General features: G+C 26.7%; 2 protein-coding genes and 9 non-coding genes across 11 annotated transcripts; 8 read left to right on the top strand and 3 right to left on the bottom strand.

Moving 5' to 3' along the window:
* Positions 1 to 2,241, bottom strand: LOC122860139 (peroxisomal N(1)-acetyl-spermine/spermidine oxidase). Its single transcript, XM_044163826.1, has 7 exons — positions 2,110 to 2,241; positions 1,724 to 1,966; positions 1,289 to 1,639; positions 1,034 to 1,225; positions 625 to 950; positions 275 to 553; positions 1 to 211 (listed from the first exon to the last, which is right to left on the bottom strand). Exons 1-7 carry the CDS (start codon positions 2,172 to 2,174, stop codon positions 21 to 23), a joined length of 1,647 nt encoding a protein of 548 aa, XP_044019761.1. The 5' UTR covers positions 2,175 to 2,241; the 3' UTR covers positions 1 to 20.
* A 778-nt stretch (positions 2,242 to 3,019) lies between these two features.
* LOC122847350 (aromatic-L-amino-acid decarboxylase-like) lies at positions 3,020 to 6,247 on the bottom strand. The gene is made up of 8 exons (XM_044144928.1): positions 5,844 to 6,247; positions 5,520 to 5,753; positions 4,361 to 4,490; positions 4,004 to 4,264; positions 3,790 to 3,907; positions 3,601 to 3,691; positions 3,316 to 3,516; positions 3,020 to 3,238 (listed from the first exon to the last, which is right to left on the bottom strand). The coding sequence occupies exons 1-8, from the start codon at positions 6,042 to 6,044 to the stop codon at positions 3,020 to 3,022; spliced, it is 1,455 nt and encodes a 484-aa protein (XP_044000863.1). The 5' UTR covers positions 6,045 to 6,247.
* Positions 4,632 to 4,703, top strand: Trnap-agg. The gene has a single exon. It is a non-coding gene; the product is annotated as a tRNA-Pro (tRNA).
* Positions 5,148 to 5,219, top strand: Trnap-cgg. The gene has a single exon. It is a non-coding gene; the product is annotated as a tRNA-Pro (tRNA).
* Positions 6,248 to 8,096: 1,849 nt separating the features above from the next.
* Positions 8,097 to 8,169, top strand: Trnaa-agc. The gene has a single exon. It is a non-coding gene; the product is annotated as a tRNA-Ala (tRNA).
* A 1,653-nt stretch (positions 8,170 to 9,822) lies between these two features.
* LOC122847972 lies at positions 9,823 to 9,943 on the top strand. Its single transcript, XR_006373426.1, has one exon. It is a non-coding gene; the product is annotated as a U5 spliceosomal RNA (small nuclear RNA).
* An 805-nt stretch (positions 9,944 to 10,748) lies between these two features.
* LOC122847967 lies at positions 10,749 to 10,869 on the top strand. The gene has a single exon (XR_006373421.1). It is a non-coding gene; the product is annotated as a U5 spliceosomal RNA (small nuclear RNA).
* Positions 10,870 to 15,090: 4,221 nt separating this feature from the next.
* On the top strand, positions 15,091 to 15,210 carry LOC122847970. Its single transcript, XR_006373424.1, has one exon. It is a non-coding gene; the product is annotated as a U5 spliceosomal RNA (small nuclear RNA).
* A 695-nt stretch (positions 15,211 to 15,905) lies between these two features.
* LOC122847971 lies at positions 15,906 to 16,026 on the top strand. The gene has a single exon (XR_006373425.1). It is a non-coding gene; the product is annotated as a U5 spliceosomal RNA (small nuclear RNA).
* Positions 16,027 to 17,525: 1,499 nt separating this feature from the next.
* Positions 17,526 to 17,597, top strand: Trnac-gca. The gene has a single exon. It is a non-coding gene; the product is annotated as a tRNA-Cys (tRNA).
* A 2,988-nt stretch (positions 17,598 to 20,585) lies between these two features.
* Positions 20,586 to 20,659, bottom strand: Trnat-agu. Its single transcript has one exon. It is a non-coding gene; the product is annotated as a tRNA-Thr (tRNA).
* Between the last annotated feature and the right edge of the window lie 297 nt (positions 20,660 to 20,956).

The raw sequence follows: 20,956 nt of genomic DNA, 5'->3' as shown, positions 1-20,956 counted from the left end.
TTAAATTTCATTTTTTTTTATTAGCATTTTGTTTGGCATGTTTTTGTATCTGTTGATAATTTTGGTGGACCATTGTATTTTTTTGTTAATTTAAGAATTCGTTCAGCTTCACGAATACCACTTAAACGTGCTCCATGTACTGTACCATAATGTCCTGGTATTGTTGCCTCACCAGCAAACAATAATATTGGTGGTGTAGGATCACATGATCCTTAAAAAAAAAATCATATATAATTAGATTAATTTAATTTTTTAAATGTAAAATATTAATTACCTGGTAGAGGACTAGATAAATCACACTGATGACCAACTGTACTATCAACAGCCATATAGCTATATGCACCACCAAAATGTGGATCCATACTCCAACGACTTCGTAATAAATTTGATGGATAAGGAAGAGTTGGATCTCCCGTAAATTGTCTGAGAAGTCTTGTTATTGATTCAACAACTTCTTCATCAGAACATAATTCCATTTGTGCTGCTTCATGACCACAAATCCATACACAAAGTACATGATGAGAACAAGGAACTTCTTCAATATGAGCAATTCCTGTTGGTCATAAATGAAAACATAAATTACGAAAACAATATATTCCCATAATTTATTAATTATATTTTTACCTTTAACCCAATCTGATCTATCAGATAATTCTTCAGCTGACCATGCAAGCTGTATACCACCTTCTTTCCATATCCAAAATGGTCTTGTATATTCTAAAAAAATTTTATTAACATTACCATATCCAAGTTTATTAATTGCATCAACTTTTTCAACAGGCAATGATGGATAAAAAATTTTATCATGTTGATTTTTAAGTACACCAAGTGACATTGTTATTATAACATAATCAGCTGAGTGTTCTTCACCATCACAAGTTTTAACAACAGCACGAGGACATGTTTCACCAAGTGAACCCCATTTAATACTACTCACTGCTTTACCATATCTTTGTGGTTAATGAAAAAAAAAACATTTAAAATATAATCATTGATTAATTAAGAAATTATTATGTTGAAAATTTATTAATACTTGAGTGAACATTGTGGTAAATCACGTAACAATGGAGCTACAATACCAACATATCCCAAAGGCACTCGAGCATTACCACCTGGTATTTCAATAAAACTTCCAAATTGATCAGCTGATATCATTGATAAATCATCACCACATTTACATCTCATAATATTTGTCATTCCATACATAACACGAGCTGCATCATACCTTGATAAATCAATTAACAATTCAAATAAATAAATTATAAATAAAATTATATGAAAAATATACCTTTGATCTTCAGGAAAATTTTGTAATTCTTGTTGTATTCTTATGCCAATAAAATTTAATAGTGATCCATGTTTTCTACCACAACCAAGGGTAAATAATGCAGCAGCTTGTTGTTCAATTTGACGAAATGTATGATAAGCTGTTATACTAATTGGATAATCAATAGCTCGTCCATCAGATGTACAAAATAATCCTTTACTTTTATCTAAACGATATGCTGAATTTTTTAATAGACCCTCTTGTGCAGCTAATGTAAATATTGGATTTGCTAAACATGCTCCTTCAATCAATGTTGCACCCATTTCAGTAACAACATCACCAAACCAGCATGAATGAATTCGACCACCTGGTCTGCAATAAAAATAAGCTTATATTTATAAAGATGTAAATTAAGAAAATATTAAATTTAAATAGTTTAATTTTTCATTGAAAGACCTATCTGATGATTCAAGAATTTTAAAATTTTTTAAACCACATTGAACAAGTCGATGAGCTGCTGATAAACCAGCCATTCCTGCACCAATTATAATAACACTTGGTTCTGGACTACGTGGATCCAACATACATGGATCAATTTTATCAAATTTACCTTGAGTAACACATGGTATACTTGATAAATCATCATCTTCTTCTTTTTTCATTTTTGATTTTTTACTTGATAAAGGTAATCTAAAAAATCTGTAAAAATATAATTGATATTGGTAATAAATAATTCAAGAAGACAAGAGATTTGATCACTTGGTATCTAGTCTTCTTGACATAAATATATATTTGTTTTTTTTTTTTTTATTCTTTGGTTAAGTGTCAAGGTTTTAATTTACCTTGGTAAAAAAAAACTATGCTGTTGGATATTGAACAATCCAAGTCTGACTTTCGTCAGGAGCATTTCATTTGTGGTATTTAACACGTAATTTTTTTTATAATTTAATAAACATTTGTATAATTATTTAAAAATTAAAATTTTATTTTTTTAAATAAAATAAAGGAACGTTGCTATGTGTGTCATGATGATAAATGGCAAATGTCATTTATTTATCTGTGAAAAAAAATATATTTGGTTTTTAAGACAACGTCTTCAATAATTCGTAAAATCATTTTAGTTGATCAGTGTCATCCAGCTTAGCTCATCCAGATAAATTACAAAATTAATTTATTATTATATTTTCGTTTTTAAAATTATTATCCATTGATAAACATGTCAATGATTAATTTTCAAGTTCAATATTCATTACACCTAATTATTAAGTGAATTCAAATTTAAAAAAGAGACCTAAAGTCGAATCGGTCGGTAATGTACCTACTGACGACATTTTTTAGTTACCATCATTGCCGTATTTTTATATTTTTTTTATCGGTCGTATGTAAGGCTCTTCACACCAATGTTGACTCACAAGATGGCGATCGTTGGACCTTTACAGACTGCTTACAGACCGTTACAAGTTTAGAGCCGACAAAATCTAAAATATATATAGAAAAATAAATACAACACAATTGTTATACGCAATAATTAATTTATTAATACATTATTATTTTTAACAACTAAATACTTGATCAATAATTGTGCTGATGGCTGATATATATACAGAGTGTCACAGAAAAAAACAAAAAGAAAAAAAAATATTGAAGACAAAGGATGTGTTTGTGTGTTTTGGTAGGCTTGAAAAGTAAACTATAATTTAATAAATAAATCATTAAAATGTATTATTTATTATTCAATGTAATTGGGTTCAATTAGGTTAAATATATATGTGATATGATTGTTGATGATGATGTGATATCAGCTTGTCCACGAATTTCATTCCAGGCAAAGTCAATGTCATCAACTTGACACAAACGACTACAAACGACAAATCGTATCATCAATTTTTCACCAAAAGTTGCAGCAATAAGGTAAATACGTTTTCTTTTCATTAATCGATCAAGAAGTCCTCGAGTTAATTTATCATCACCCTAACAATAACAACAACACTTGGTATTAACAAAACATGTTCATGTAATTATTTTTGATTATTAATTTATAAAAATACCTTCATTCTGAAGCAAACAAGACCCATTGATCTCTCAGTAACAATTTCAAATCTTTCATCAGAATTAATATGTGTCTCAAAATGTTTAGCCAAGTTTATTGAATGACGAATGTGTTTTTGAAGACCCTCAACACCATAAAGACGAAGAACAAACCAAAGTTTTAATGCTCTAAATCTTCTGCCAAGTGGAATTTGCCAATGCTAGATGAACAAATTAAAACATGGTAAGTTTATATATACATTTTATTAATAAAAAAAATTAAAATATTATTGATGATGGTTTACCCGATAGTCGGGAACAAGACCTTGTTTATCATGAGCAAGATAAATACGATCAACATTAAATGCATTAATGAGCAATCGAGAATCTTTAACCCTGTAAAAAAAAAAAAAAAAAATGATATCAGTTAAATTATCTTTATTTCTTGGCTCAATTAATCAATATAATTTTTTTAAAATATAAAATTAATTTACCACAAAGCAGAGCAATCGAAATTTGTAAGTAGCCATTTGTGTGGATTAAAATTAAATGAGTCAGCATAGTTAACTCCAGTCATAAGATGACGATACTCTGGACAAATAAAAGCAGCACCTATATAAAATATAAAAATTTAAACTTGTTAATTTAAATTATCATTAAAACAATAATATCATGATGTGATTTTTAATATTTGTTTTATATTTTTACCAGCATAAGCAGCATCAACATGTAGCCAAATGTTATTATCATTACAAATTGGTCCAAGTTCTTCCAAGTTGTCAAATGCACATGTTCCAGTTGTACCAAGTGTTGCAACAACATAACAAGGAATAAGACCAGCTTCTTTGTCTTTTTTCATTGCCTCAAGTAATGTTGCTCCACGTAGACTGCATTTTTTATCAACTGGAAGTAGTCTCATTGGCATTGAGCCAAGTAATCCAGCTTTTTCAACTGATGAATTTGACTGGTCTACAATGGTGAGTCAAATAAAAATATATTATATTTTTTTAAATTTATAATTACTAAGTTTTTCGATTTATATTTTTAATTTTGATATTTAATTACCTGAAGTATACGCAACCAGTTTGGCTTTTATTGATCCTTCATCCATGTCAGGATTTTGTTTTTTAATTCGTCTTACTGTGCGTTCTTTTGCTGCGAGTAAACCCACCAAAGTTGCCTCACTAGCAGATCCCTAAAATTACAAAAACATTTTTTAATATTTACATGAATATTCATGCCATTCGGAATGTTTTTAAATAAAAATATCAGCCAATTGATAGCAAGATTACGTAATCAAGTTAATGCAAATGTTTTTTTAGTCGTCGTCCATGTTGGCTCGTTGGTCTAGAGGTATGATTCTCGCTTAGGGTGCGAGAGGTCCCGGGTTCAAGTCCCGGACGAGCCCTTTTTTTTATACTTTTAATAAATATTAACAATTAAATCAATCATTTTTAATTATATATATCCGTTAACTAATAATTTTTATCAGTCTCAATCAGCTACGTCTATCAATTTGCTCTCTAACACTTGTTAATAGCAATCAAATAATTTTTTTAATTCTTATTTTTTGCATTTCTCAATCAATCATCAAAAAACAATTAATTTAAAATTTAATTAATCAATTAAAAAATTAATATCAATCGATTGTTGCTGTTTTCATTGATGTACTAATTTTTTTCTTGATTGATCCACCAAGTTTTAATGATGACTGTATTTTATAAAATTAATTCTATTGCTTTTGTGTGTTAATTTTTCGTTTGAATTAAATTTTAATTGATTACTCCAATTAAATAATTCATTTGATTTTTGTGTTTCTGTACTGATTATTTGTTGACAACATAACTAAGCTGGCTCGTTGGTCTAGGGGTATGATTCTCGCTTCGGGTGTGAGAGGTCCCGGGTTCAAATCCCGGACGAGCCCATTAAATCTCATATTTTTTTATTTTTTTTTTACATTAATTTAATTGAATCCAATAATTATTAACCTGACATTGATACCATATTTTTTATTGGCTTATTTGACTATTTTCTTGTCTATCAAAGTCTCTAGTTCAATTAATTATCCAAATTGATAATAAAAATTCAGTTATGATTTTTTTATTACAATACATCAATGCAATTTAATCTCAATCAGCTTGTGATAACCACAAATTAATTATACAGTTTATAATTGAATGATTAGACCGGTTAAATTACGTAGAAAAAATTTAAATGTTTTTACCTGTATAACACCACCACCTGGACCTTCACTGCTTGATAAAAATTCTTCTGGTAATCCCATCATTTTTCCAAGCCAATTCATAGTAATAACTTCCAACTCGGTACATGCTGGTGATGCTATCCAAGAAAAACCAATGCTTCCAATACCAGCAGTCATAAGTTCACCAACAATTCCTGGATATGAATTGGCAGTTGGATAATAAGCATGAAATTGTGGTGAATTCCAATGGGTTACCTATCAAAAAATAAAATATATAAATATATACTTTATATATTATTTTTATTTTTATTTTTTACAATCAATAATTATTATTGATGTATTTACCCCGGGCATTATAACTCGTTCAACGTCATTTAAAACTTCTTGCCATGTTTCTGGTTTTTCTGGTGCACTTGAAGGAATTAATTCACTCAAGTAACCAGGTTCAACACTTGGCAAAACATCTCGGTCTCTTATATTTTCAGTATAATCAGCCAAAAAATCAACTGCTGCTTTACCAAAATCACGAAAATCTTTAGCGTCCATTGTCAAGTTTATTAAATTTTTTTAACACTTCACTTAATGCCTATAATAATTGAAACTCAATTATAAATTATGTACACACTATATAAAATATTCACAATATTAAAAAAACAAACATTTCCAGATTTTTAAATAATTTTTTATGCAAAATAATAATTATTTAAGAGTATGTTAATAATGAGATACACGACAAGTAATTCCTACAACTTTCCTTCACGAAATGTCGAGAGTAACATCCGCGTAAGAAGCATTTATACCTCAAACAAGATAATTAACTTTCTCCAGAGTTTCTCTATATAATCATTCAAAATATTAACTACCACGTGCTTCTGTCTGTTTGAATAATAATCACGACGAAGGTCCAGATTATCTTTGACTTGAAAAATTGATAAAATCAAAGTAAAAAAAATTTGATGAACCACAAGAATTTATTTATAATATACAAAAATTTTTTAAAACAATAATAAATATTATTTGATTTATTAAAAAGTCATAAAACAAAATCAAAGCCAGTTTTTTATTGTTTATGAAAAGTGAAATTACCATGACCATTCAAACGTAAAACACTGTGTGGTAGTAAAAGTGTTGAGAAATAATTCCACAATAAATAAATGAACCTAAATAATTATTTATATTTTTAACAAAGTAGGTCATTCATAAAAAACCGTTAATTGTTTTATATTTTTAAATTAATTATTATTTAATTTACTTACTTGAAAATTAAATAATTATTTTATTTCTTTGTAAAATTAAATTTCAACTAACTTTGAAGAATCCAAAGACAAGACTGACTCTTACAGGACCCTGTAAGTTTATATACATTTTTATCTTGAATGTTAAGAATTATTACTTCCTGAAAATGGCGTTAAGTTAAATTTTTTATTCATTGTTTATCCTAAATTACAAAATATTGTATAATCTACAAATCGATTTTAAATTTTTCGTATTTTTAATGAATTCATTGAAGCGTGCACCCTTTTTGAAGACAGCCACGCGTGTCCAGTAATTAGATGACACTTCCTCATTGCGTACTTAATTTAATTTTAATTATTGTTATATAATAATATATAATTTAAAATAATACCATGCGATAAATATCCCAAAAAAAAATTGTCAACTGTTTTGGTAAATTTTAATTATTGATACGACTATTATTGTAAATTAATAAATCAATTATTTTCCATAAAATTTTATAATTAATCCCGGAAGTTTAAGGACCACACAAAAGACATAAAATACAAAAATTATTCCAATTTTTTATTAACGTTCCGGATGATTGTGGTATTTATTTATTATTTTTTTCATTTACGTAATTCGAGGACGTTTTTTTTTCTTTCGCTAAGGAGCCTGTAGAATTTTTGCATTAATTTATCCAACAAAATTTAAGAGACATTCTTAAAATACATATACATTATATATACGTTTGAATGATTATTATTTATTTCATTTGGAGCCAAGAAACAGAGAGTGACCTCATTCGTCAGAGAATATATACATGTAATCTCTCGAACTCTTATGTGAAAGTTTTGCTTGATGATTATTAAATGTATTAAATACATGTGAATAATTATATAATACTTGTAATGATAAAGTAAAATTAATGATTTTGCTTTGAATTAATTTAATATATTGATTGCCAACCGACTGAGGGTAACTATCAGATCAGTAGGCACATTATCAAATAATGAAAATACTCTTCTTATCACTGAATTAATATTTTATATTTATTTTAATTTTAAAACAATGAATACAATTAAAATTGAAATTATATACAATAATAGTAGATAATTTGTTGTTGTATATCATAACAAATTAAATTAGTCAAAAGATGAAACACTTGTTTTTAATTTTTATGCATGGCTCACAAATAATTACTAGTCATAGCTGAATATTTTTGAAATAATTGAAAAGATATAATCTACTTGTTGGCATTTGAATATAAAAATTGTTGTTTAATTTGTATTTTACCTTATTGATAGATTTTCATTAGTTTAATAATGCCAAAGCTGTGTCTTGTCTTAAGTACAAATTTTCCGGGTGTACTAAATATCCTTTGGGGGTGTAGCTCAGATGGTAGAGCGCTCGCTTAGCATGCGAGAGGTACCGGGATCGATGCCCGGCACCTCCAAATAATTATTTTTTTTTTTTTTTGTCAATTTAAATCTCATTTAGATATATGCAGCTTTTTTTTTTCTTTTTATTTTTGTTAAATCGTTTTTTAAAGTTGATTTTCTTTCACATTATTTTTTCTGTGAATGTTTTGAGTTTCAATTTTCTATAGCAGTACAACAGATGAATATATGAGCTTATGAAGAAAATGTATTTGTGCTCACAAAATATATATCTATATACTAACAGATCGGGCGTGTTGGATGCACTCAACAAAATTAAACTTGGGGTGGTGGTGGCATAGTGCGAGTACACAATATAGTAAAAATAAAAATAAGTGAGACAAACTGAGAGTCATCGATGTGAAGTAAAAAACCTGTACTGAATGTTTAGAGCAAATGCCTAGTGTAAAAAAAACATTGCATGTGTGTCGATCGAATTTTATGAGAATGCAAGAAGGAGTTACATCAATGGAAATATAAAATAGTATAGAAAAACAAGAAAATAAATTTTAAAAAGAGAAAATACAATTTGTTAAGTTCGACATTTTCTAGTTTCTTTTTTTCTTTAAGTGCGAGACTTTTTTATTTTAAAAGGATTGCACTTTTATCATAAATCCTTGAGTTATTTTAATGAGTTACCATAATGCATCAGTATATAAATTTTCACATCTACCTTGGCTATTTTTAAAAAGCTCAAAAACATTTAAAAATTAATTGCAAACATATAGATCATATGCATCATCAAATGTTCAAACTTTAAACATAAAAAAAAATTGATTAGACGATTTCAAATTGAGGACTATTGAACCCTTCAAAATTTACATAATATCGATCATCAATTTTTCAACAAGAACCTCGAGTAAATAGAAAATATATTTCGAAAAAATTTCCATCACTTGTACAACGGTATTTCGAATTTTTTTTTTTTTTTGTACAAGTACTGTTGAAAAAAAAAAATGTAGATCGCATTGATATAACAAAACCCCTAGTGAATTGAGGGGGTTGTATGGAGGAGAGGGTTGAAGAAAGACTGAGTAAAAGAGGAGGAGGAGGTCGTGGGGAATACTATATCGAACCGTAGAAAACTTATACAGAGAGGCGGAGTCCATCCCTATAGTTACCATGGAAACGTGTGACACTCTCTTTCGTATTTTCATCCGCATGTTTCTGGATAGCTAGGTTTTCTTCATGGCCTTGGAAATCGCACTTTTATATGCCCTCAAAATTTACATGTATATATTTTATTTTAATTTTAAGTTTTAGAAAAAAAAAAAAATATATTGATCAAACCAACGACTAAAAATTAAATAAATATCCAAAAAATAAATCTATTATTCGAAATTAGTAACACCATCATTAAAAAATCATCAACACTTGTTATTTTGATTTTTAATACCTTCAATTCTCGCTTATGGACTTGGACATTTAAGTTGACCCCAGCAAGTAAAACTACCTTGCATGTATTTTTTATTAAATTTATAAAATATAATTATTGACTATAGACAAAACTAAATTTTATTAAAAAGTATATTATTGAGCAAGTTAAAATCCAAGGGTTGGTTTAATATATTAGTTTTAAAAAAAAATACTAGAGGGCTAGTTTTCATCAAAATTCTCACACCTGAAATTTTACCTTGATAATAATAGAGCCCCCGAAAAATAGACAAACGTTACTCTGGCTTCCCTTCAATACACGTTTAAATCTTTCGCCTTTTACTAAAGATTTCCGTGGAGGGGAACAATTGATGAGTCTATACTCTATTTTTTTTCGTACCTAGCGCAAGCTGGGTCATAAATTAACTCAAAAAATAATTATGACATTTAAATAATGTATTTTCTTTGAAAATATTAATTTTATATTGTTTAAAAAAAAATATAAATCAGTGTGCACTTAAAAAAAAATGACAACCACATGATTGCAAGACATTTAAAAATTTTTTTTTTTTTAAATATTAATTTTATATTTATACTATTACTCTGTGAGTTTCGCGCTGGGAAAAAATGACTTGAGACTCTACCGAGTCTTTTGATATTGTTTGAAGAAATTTATTTATTTATTTATTAAAGAACCAGAAGTATATGAAATACCAATATTAGGTCTCAGGTTAAAATTGCATAATCATAATTATTGACTAGACAAAACTAAAATATTAATTGAATTTACAATTATTTTATTGACTGGAAATAAATTATAATATTTTTATATTTTTAAAAAAATATTGTACATCTGTTTCATCTATTTTAATTCAATGATTTATATGATTTTTAATATGACAATTTTTAAATATTTAAAATACTCAATTCATTATGAAAAATCATTGAGTCATTGAGTTACTCTAACAATATTTATTCTTACCTGCGTCATTGATTTTTTTTTTATGTCAACAAAATTTAAAAAAAAATTTTTATTTATATTATTTGGTTGAAAAATTTTATTAAAAATATTAAATGTATATTATTGTGCAAGTTAAAATCCAAGGGTTGGTTTAATATATTAGTTTTAAAAAAAAATACTAGAGGGCTAGTTTTCAACAAAATTCTCACACCTGAAATTTTACCTTGATAATCATAGAGCCCCCTGGAAAATAGACAAACGTTACTCTGGTTTCCCTTCAATACACGTTTAAATCTTTCGCCTTTTACTAAAGATTTCCGTGGAGGGGAACAATTGATGAGTCTATACTCTATTTTTTTTCGTACCTAGCGCAAGCTGGGTCATAAATTAACTCAAACATAATAAAGAATTACAACTACATAATTGCAAGGCACTAAAGAAATTTATTTATTCATTTATTAAAGGCCCAAAAGTATATGAAATACCAATTTTAGGGCTCAGGTTAAAATTGCATAAGCACTAGACAAAACTAAAATATTAATATATACACAAATACATTTTACAATAATATTTTTACGAGTATAATTTTTCAAAAAATATATACATCATTTTTTTTTATTATTCGCTTCGAAAAACAATTTCATTTGACTCTTATTTTAACCATATGCGCACATATAAAAATAAAACGCAGTATATCTAACCAACATGTATATTCTATGTGGACATAAACAAAACTATATATATGTTGAAAATAGGTGGTGAATATATTCCACCGCAATTTTCACGAAGCGGTATATACATCAGAGAGGTTGGAAAAGATGTCGTATGTGCGTGTGGTGAATTTATATATATGTAAAAGACAAAGATAAAATAATAAAAGATAAAAGATGACATATGCAAAATTTAGCCACCTCTATATATTTTAGTTTCGTGTTATATTCTCTGTGAATTTACGACGATCTCGTGAGCTTTTCTCTTTTCTGCTTTTTCATTCTCACCACCACCCATCAAACACTTTCACTATATATATTTTTTATTTTTTTCATCTTTCTCATCAACTTTTTTATTTCTTATTATTTTTCATTTCTCTTTTGACTTTATATTTATATTTTTTTCTACTCTGTGTTGCATCCCGACGAGTATCTAACACCCCACCTCTTTGAACGATTTGCAAAAGAGAAGATAAAAAAAAAAAAATAAAATATAACACGAAAGTGCAATTCGTAGTGCCCGATGAACTTGCCGCTATATGCGCGTGTCAAAGCATTATTCTTTTTATTCACAGTGATAAGATAACGCTTCGTTGAATTTTATTATTATCTTTTTTTTTTTTTTATACCATTTCTTTCGTTTTATTTTTTTTAACGATGCGCAGCTTTTGTATGTATGACTTTGATGCGAGAATGAAAAAAAAATTTGATATTTTCGTGTTGATGAAAATAAAAAATAGAGATAAGGGATGAATGAAAATATAAAAAGAAAAAGAAGTTTATTATTTATTTTATTGTCTGATGATTTTGATAGAATTAAATTTTTTGGGTTATTATTGGAGCTGGAATTGTCGAGTCAGCAGAGAGCATAGAATCGGTATTTCACAAGAATGAGACAAGGAATATGGTGTGGTTGCTTTGAGAAAATTGGAATTGTCGTGTTACTTTTATGACCATTTGTTACCATCATTGGTTAAAAGCTAAATTGTACGCCAACAGATTGGACAGTTTGATTATTACAATTTAATTTAATTATACTTGATAAAAAAAAATGTGGATTAATTTTTTTTTTTTTTTTAAATAATAATTTTATTGTCTGACTAAATCTTGATTTTATCACTTGAAATTTAATATGCGAATATAAAAAAAGATTAATATCTATGAACGAATAAATATTTAATATTTTAATTCATTTCAATTGAAAGAAATTGTTTTAAATTTTTATCTATAATTACAATTTTCTTTTAATTTTTTTTTTTCTTTTGTAAAATAAAAATAAAATTTAATGATAATCGTGATGATGAGATTTGTATTCTTTATCATATATTTTTTATTTTTTTTTATTTTTGACGACAGTGTCAGCCATAAAGTCAGAACTTTCTCATTGGATAATTTAACTCGTAAATGAAAATTCTCGTAAACGGACTTTAGGAGAGAAACTTGAGTGGGTGGATGGGTGGAAAAGAGGTTTAAAAATAAAGAAAAAAAATTTGCGGTGATGTACATTTTTGACCCTGCTTGTCTGACACGTACAAACATAAAAAAATTATTTTTTATTATTCAAAGAAATATAGTATATTTATATGCATATGCATGTCTTATGCTTACATCATTTTTGTGATATGAAAATACGTGATTTTCAAGATAAAAAAAGGTTTAAATTTTGAATTTATACTATTATTTTTTCCATTTTTATTATTAAATTTAATAAAACAATAGCTTTTTTTATATAAATTTTTTTTTTCATTTTGTTCATGGTCATTGGTTTTATTTTAAAAAATTGAAGTAATATGATCAACAAAGTGTGAAAAATATAAATAAAAAATCAAGGCTTCCAGTTTTTTTTTCAAGTTAATTTAATAAATAAAATAATTTTTTTTTTTAATCCAATTAAATTCATAATAAACTGTTAAATTTTTAATTGTATAAATTTTATATAAAAAATTCTTTTTTGTTGAATAATAATGGTTTAAAAAATTGGCAATTTTTTCGGCTCTATTTGCGCAATTATTATTTACATTTCGTTTGAAATGTTGAATCAGTATAAAAATTCGAAAATCAAAGTTTGATATTAAATATTAATTAATGATGGAATCAAATAATGTATTCTTTTTCTTTCTTTAATTTACCGGTATAATTTATAACAAATTCTCTGTGTTAAAATTGAAAAAGCTCGGTTGTATATATACGCATATATGCTCATTGAAAATTTATCAACATTTCCAGATAAATATATATGTGAAGGTTGTTATAGATGAAGTAGTATGTATATAGATATACTGTTATATAAACTACTCGGTTTGCAATCTTGCTAGAGAATTTTAAACTTGTGTAAATTACGTTTTCTGTTTGATGTTAAGATTGCTATACACTCCGGTGTGTGTATATGAAATATAAAATATGTGCGTTCAGTTTGCCCGCATAAAAAAAACATACTCCCGTGATATTTCAATCTGAAAATAAAAGTAAATATTTATTAAAAATGAAATAATAAAACCTTTATTAACAATTTCATATTTATATTTTTTTTTTTGTTGTTAAAATTCGAGGCTTTTTTTTCATTCCGGTCTACAGAGTGACCGTGAAATCGAGTGGTGTTACACTCTGATGACAAAGTTGGTGATTAAAATCTCAAAAAGACTGGAAAAAAAAATAAAAAAAATCCAGACTTGTATATTAATTTTTAACTCAAGTCATTTGAAAATAAAAAAAAAAAAAAAAAACCCAATATGACAGCCGATAACAGTGAATCCAAAAAAAAAAAAACTACCCCTCTGTGCCTTATCGTTGTCGGTTCTCCACCTCTTGTTATATTTCTTTTTGCCCTCCCGTTCGCGGCGCGAAGAAATTCACATTTAACAAAAAAAATAAAGCGCGCGAAAAATCAATGTAGCTTTATCATTGGTCAGATGCTAAAGAGAAAAGCCAGTCCATTGGACAAATCGTCCAAGTTGGGCGGTGCTTAAAGATGAGCTCTCGCTATGTCATCGCGTATATTGATCCTACGCTTTCATACACTATATGTATATAAACTTGTATATAGTCTTTTTATTTTTTATATAAAAATATAAATAAATAATAAAAATAATAAATAGTAGAAAAAAAAAAAAAATTACAAATAAAAAATTGTTGTATTATTTCTGCTTATTCATTTATTTATTTGGATAATTTTTCATTTGAATATTTTATTTGAAAAAATTATTTTTCTAATGCCTAGATGTTTGGTAATTATTCTAAGGTTGAATGTAAATTTTAGTGAATGAATTTTCAAATACTCAATGGATTTTATCGTTGAACATAACAAAGTTATCATGAATGCAAATATGATTCTCAGGTTAGCGTGTCATGTGAATAATTTCAGCACATTATTAACTTACGAATTTTTTAAATTATTCATGATAATTACATTGATACAGTGATGATGTGATTTTCATAATTTATTATACAAGATGTGATAAAATTTGAGACACATATATTATTGGTAAAATTAAGATATCATTAAGCCCGGAGAAAATTGTTATTTGACATTTTAGTGATTTGAAAATCACTTATTATAATTGAATAGATTAAAAAATATTATTTAATTTTTTTTTTTTTATATTTGAGGTGAATTGAATTTGAATTACAATTTGATGTGAAATTGTGGAAAGACTGAAAGATAATATTTTAAAAATAAGGTATATACATATGTGGACAGGAAAATATAGAGACAAGATAATAATAAAAAGAGAAAGGTAGAAAAACGAAGAGACAAGATAAAAGGACAGAGAACGATGTTCTCCTCAGTTTAGAGCGCGTAATGTAGTTCCAAAAGTTCTCATAGATGTCTCATTTTTCTTCCATGTGATTTATCAGCATAGAATATTTATAGAGCTCGATATTTGTGTTGCGAGTTACTCTGGTTTTCCTTCAATACACGCTTAAATCTTTCGCCTTTTACTAAAGATTTCCGTGGAAGAGAACAATTGATGAGTCTATACTCAATTTTTTGTGTGCCTGGCGTAAGCCGGGTCATTAATTAATTCCAAAAATAATTCTTACCTTCTAATAAATTTAAATTTTAGTTGATAATTTTGTGCCATCAATTTTAACAACAAAATTATTCCTCTAATTTGTTTATTTAACTTTATATTATTTTATTTTAATTTTTGAATATATTTATTTAATAATTTTTAGAATAAAATATATATACATCGCAATAGAATAAATGCGCACAATTTTTTTATCTTGCACCTGTGTAGATTATAAAAAATGGAACAATATTAATTGAATTTACAATTATTTTATTGACTGGAAATAAATTATGATATTTTTATATTTTTAAAAAAATATTGTACATCTGTTTAATCTATTTTGATTCAATGATTTATATGATTTTTAATATGACAATTTTTAAATATTTAAAATACTCAATTCATTATGAAAAATCATTGAGTCATTGAGTTACTCTAACAATATTTATTCTTACCTGCGTCATTGATTTTTTTTTTATGTCAACAAAATTTAAAAAAAAATTTATATTTATATTATTCGGTTGAAAAATTTTATTAAAAATATTAAATGTATATTATTGTGCAAGTTAAAATCCAAGGGTTGGTTTAATATATTAGTTTTTAAAAAAAATACTAGAGGGCTAGTTTTCATCAAAATTCTCACACCTGAAATTTTACCTTGATAATGATAGAGCCCCCTGGAAAATAGACAAACGTTACTCTGGCTTCCCTTCAATACACGTTTAAATCTTTCGCCTTTTACTAAAGATTTCCGTGGAGGGGAACAATTGATGAGTCTATACTCTATTTTTTTTCGTACCTAGCGCAAGCTGGGTCATAAATTAACTCGAAAAATAATTATGACATTTAAATAATGTTTTTTCTTTGAAAATATTAATTTTATGTTGTTTAAAAAAAAATATAAATCAGTGTGCACTTTGACATTTTAAACTGAAATATATTTTCATCCCTGTTTAGAAAATGACTGGAAAAAAAAAAAAAAATAATTCAAAAAACAGGGTGTGTGTGTGTGTGCATGATGGGAGTATTTTGATGGATTAATTCGCGACAAGAATGGAAAGCGAGAACCAAACAGGGAATAACTCCAGCACTATCTATATATTATTTTTTTTTTTTAAACAATTTTTTTTGTTTTGGCTTGAACCCAGATGGATTTGTAGAGAGAAGCTGAATATAACAAATAATTCATCTGTCGTTCTGTCAATTTTCCAACAGTTACATATTACAAATACATAATTTGTATGTTATACTCTTTTTTTTTATAATATATTTTTCATTTTTTCAATTGAAAATGTAAAAAAAAATTATTTAAATTTTATAAAACAATGTTATTTGTAAAAAAAAAAAAACAAAAAACAAATATATTATTGATGTAATGAATATAAAACAATATTTTTTAGTATAAAAATGAGGAGTTACATGGGGTGCCTCTCACTGCGGGATAAGATTTATTTATTGACAGAAGGCAGTGCCATTGGGGGGTGGCAGTAGGCGCGGGGGTCAATAAAAAGGGGTCTTATTCATTGTTTGGCTGTTTCTGTTTATGTTGATTAATTGCATGATCTTGAATGTTTATTTCAATGGGGATATTTATTTTATCTACACAGTAGAGTCTCGATTATCTGAACGTTAAAAAAAAAAAAAAAAAAAATCACGCAAGTTTGTCGTCTTACAAATTGTCTTTTAAAATCCCTTACAAAAAATAATTCCTGCTATTCGAATATTCATTGATCTGAACTAGATACGGTCTTAATTGGTTCTGTGTTATTTTCTTGTAGGTTTTTATAGAAATTAATTATAATTGTTAGGAATTTTTTTTTATGTGTAACTTCTCAGCGGGAAATTAATAGAAGTAAAAAAAAAAACAATTTAACTTGTGATGTGTAATGTGAAACCTTTTGTTGCTTAGATCCTACTGTGTTTGTGACCTTTTTTTTTTTTTATTCACGTTATCTCGACGTGTTTGAGTAGAAAATTACCCAAGATATATTGTGTAAATAAAATATACATGAAAATTGACTAAATTAACACGTCATAATTACTTAAAATTAATTAAATTGTATTTAAGAAGGGCTAAACTTGAAAAAAAATGACAAAAAATAAATTAATTTCGTTGAGTTTGTACTTTTACAATATCAAACTGGGGGTATAGTTTTCGTTGTTTTTGTACTGTTTTTTGTATTAAGAGGATATCCAATTGGAGGTATATAGTTTTTGTTGAAATTGTACTGCTCGTTGAGTAAGGAGAATATCAAATTGGGGGTATAGTTTCTGTCGAAATTGTACTGTTTTTCAAGTGATGAGAATATCAAATTGGGGGTATAGCTCAGTGGCAGAGCGCCCGACTGCAGATCGGATGGTCCTTGGTTCAAATCCGAGTGCCCCCTGTTTTTTTTTGTTTTTTTTTTTTCAAGTTTAGCATTTTTTTAATACTATTTATTCATTTTTAAATAATTATTACGTGTTAATTACTGTTTCAAAAGAAAGAATAGCCCGTTTGCAGCTATACCCCCAAATCGATGATATGCCAACTCAAAAAACAGTACAAAACCAACGGAAACTATACCCCCAATTTGATATCATCTTCACTTAACGAAAAATATAAATTTAACAAAAAACAACATGCCTAATTTAATATTTTTTAGTTAAAATCAATCAAGTTAAACATTTATATAATTATAAAATAAATTACAAATTAAAAATGGGCACTCATAACAATAGGACAAAAAAAAAAATAAATATTTTCAACTCATCTTCACTATAGTCGATGTAACTCTACATTTATACTTGTATTTATTTGGTACAATTCATTGAGCTTAAAGTCAAAGTTGATGCAATAGAATTATCCAGCTCATTAAACTTTATTGGATATATAAATTTTTATCGGTCTTTTCAATTGACAAACTTGCTATTTTCCCCTTGGTAGATAGTCATTGAATAAAAGGGTGTGAGTATAAAATAACTTGTAAAATTATCTATTTATCAATATAAATTATAAAATAAATAAAATGTAAAATTTTAAAATATAAAAACAAGAAAAAAATAAAATGATTGTATGTAAGCTGTACAATAAAATCAACAATAGTAATGTTGTTTAACAAATAAACCAGAAGCTCATGTACCTCCTGTTTTACTTGCGCATGCATTGACGACAGGTATGATAATATATAACCAGACCACCTAGTGACTATATGACACTGCCATATGCCACCAAGTCTAAAGCCCACATGGCTATATATTTTTCAAAACATAATATACCATTGATTATTAAAACTACCAGGAATACAAGTCCATAAAATTTTATGCAAACTCATTGATAATATATATTAAAATTTATAATAAAAAAAAAAAAATTTACAAAACTAAAAATCATTTCAATTTAACTGGACAAAAAATGTTTTTTTTTTTAATTCTTAAATAGTGTCGATAAAAATGATTCATTATAGTAAAATTTATTGCTTAAAAATCCTCCATCTGTGACTCCAAATTTACGTAAATGTTATAATATATAGAATGATGGATAGAAAGGATAAAAATAAAGATTACCAAAAAGTGTTTATTTAAGGATATAAAATACTCAAGGGTGAACCACCACACATATTATACATCATACCACATTCACAAGGCTAGATGATTTTGGTTAATCCATATTGCACACAAATTGTATGATCAGAATAATATAACTCACAAATGTGGTAGGTTTGTTAGCCACCTGCAGTATATATACAATGCCAAACATGTAAACCATAAAATCCTACTAAATATACAGTAAATCTGTAAAATAGTTTAATAGAAAAAAAAAGGGAAATATATATTCTTTTATTTATCCAGATAGTTGATGGTGCCAATTGGATACTTGCCAAATTAAATGTATATCCCTTGAATTAAGACCATTTATACAATGTGTCACCATCCACCAAACAACTGGCCATTTTAAAAAATAAAAAACTAAATTTAAATGACATGAAAATTATTTGATTTAATAATTGCAATATAAAAAAAATAGATAATGTTATTTATTTTTACTATTATTATCCGGAAAATGAAGAAAGGTTTTCAAGTTTTTCAAGTACCAAGTTGAATTTTTTTTTTATTTTATTTTTTGTTGCTGAATTGAAATTGAAATTCATGTGGGGTTTTATGATGATGGGGTCCAAGTAAAGTAAGTAAGTTTCAGGGTATATATGTGATCGTGATCGCATGTGTATATATATACAATCCAAGTTTAACGCCAGATGGCGAATGCTTGGTATAATCTACCATTATCGTTAGCAATGATCAGAAGCAATGAATGAAAGTTATATATACCTATGATCATTTTGATGATCATTTGAATTCAGAGCATGGGGGTTGTTGACGATTATCATTGACCAAGAATTTAGATGAATTCATCTGTACTCAATGGAGTTTAATTTTAGATATTTTCAATTTTTAATCAACATTTAAAATAATAAAAATAATTGTTATTTTATTGCTCGAGTGTGATAATTGATAAATAATAATTTTATTTAAGAGTCAAGTTGACCCTTTTATTATATTGGTATACATACAGATGATATAATTTAATTGACACCCTAATAGTAATAAAAAAAAAACTTGAGGGGTGATTGAAACACGAGTAAAATATATTTATAAATGATATCACACAAGACAATTGAATTTCATAGGGGTTTACCAGTTTAACTGATTTTTAATTATTTATATTTATTGATTAAGTTTATTTTAAAATTGAGGAAAATCAGTTGATCAGTTTTTTCAATCAGTTAATTTTTTAATCTTAATTTATTGTAACATGTCAAAGAATAAATATGATTGAAATTTAAAAATAACTTGATTACTTTGATATTTATATTTTAATCAAGATGATGATTGTGATATCAACTAATTATGATTGATATATAATATTGATTTATTAATTGTACAAAAATAATTTTTAATCTTTGAAAATTTATACATCTCAATTCTTGGGAATAAGTTAAGAATATAAATATATTTCATCTAAACCAACCAGCGTAAATTACTATATGAATATTTAACTTTTACTGTTTAAGGTTAAAAATTTTGAACCACAAGTAAAGCTTGAAAAAAAAAAGTTGTTGAAATACTTGTGGTTAACGCCCACTGAAGTCAAACAACTTTTAAAACAAACTTCCATCAACTTTAACATCTAAAAACTCCAAGATATTACTTGAGTTTTTATTATTGAAAAAGTTTAAAATTTTTTTTTTTTATTTTACTTTGTCTTGTTTAGTTGAGAGCTTTGACATTATTATAAGTTGAACAATCAAATGACAAAAAATATAGCTTTATTAATAAATGTTTTGCGTGTGTGTTAATGTTTTCCAAGTGCAAAAATTAAACATCCCTTGAGAATGAGGCCCCGGGGAGATTCGAACTCCCGATCTCCTGTTTACTAGACAGGCGCTTTAACCAACTAAGCCACGGTGCCATTGATGAAATTTTTTTTTTGGCATCTTTTAATCCCTGGCTGGTATTTGTCAAAAAAAAAACCCCAAAATTACTCAAAAATATTTTGAAAAATTAATAAATTTAGACCTTTTTAATTGTCTTTTTAAATTTTTTTTCCAGAGCTTTTTCGTTGATTTATTTATTTAATTATATTTACATTTTATTGACAGTTGTCAATTGGTTTATTTTACACACTCATAAATAATAAAAGAAAAAAAAAAATAATGAAATAATGAAACATCTGAAAATTTATATGTGAGTAAATAGATATATTGAA

The sequence above is a fragment of the Aphidius gifuensis genome, linkage group LG1 (assembly GCF_014905175.1).
Source record: "Aphidius gifuensis isolate YNYX2018 linkage group LG1, ASM1490517v1, whole genome shotgun sequence".
NCBI classification, from domain to species: Eukaryota; Metazoa; Arthropoda; class Insecta; order Hymenoptera; family Braconidae; genus Aphidius; species Aphidius gifuensis.
The sequence above is the reverse complement of the archived record's forward strand: the minus strand, read 5'-3'. Positions and strand labels throughout refer to the sequence as shown.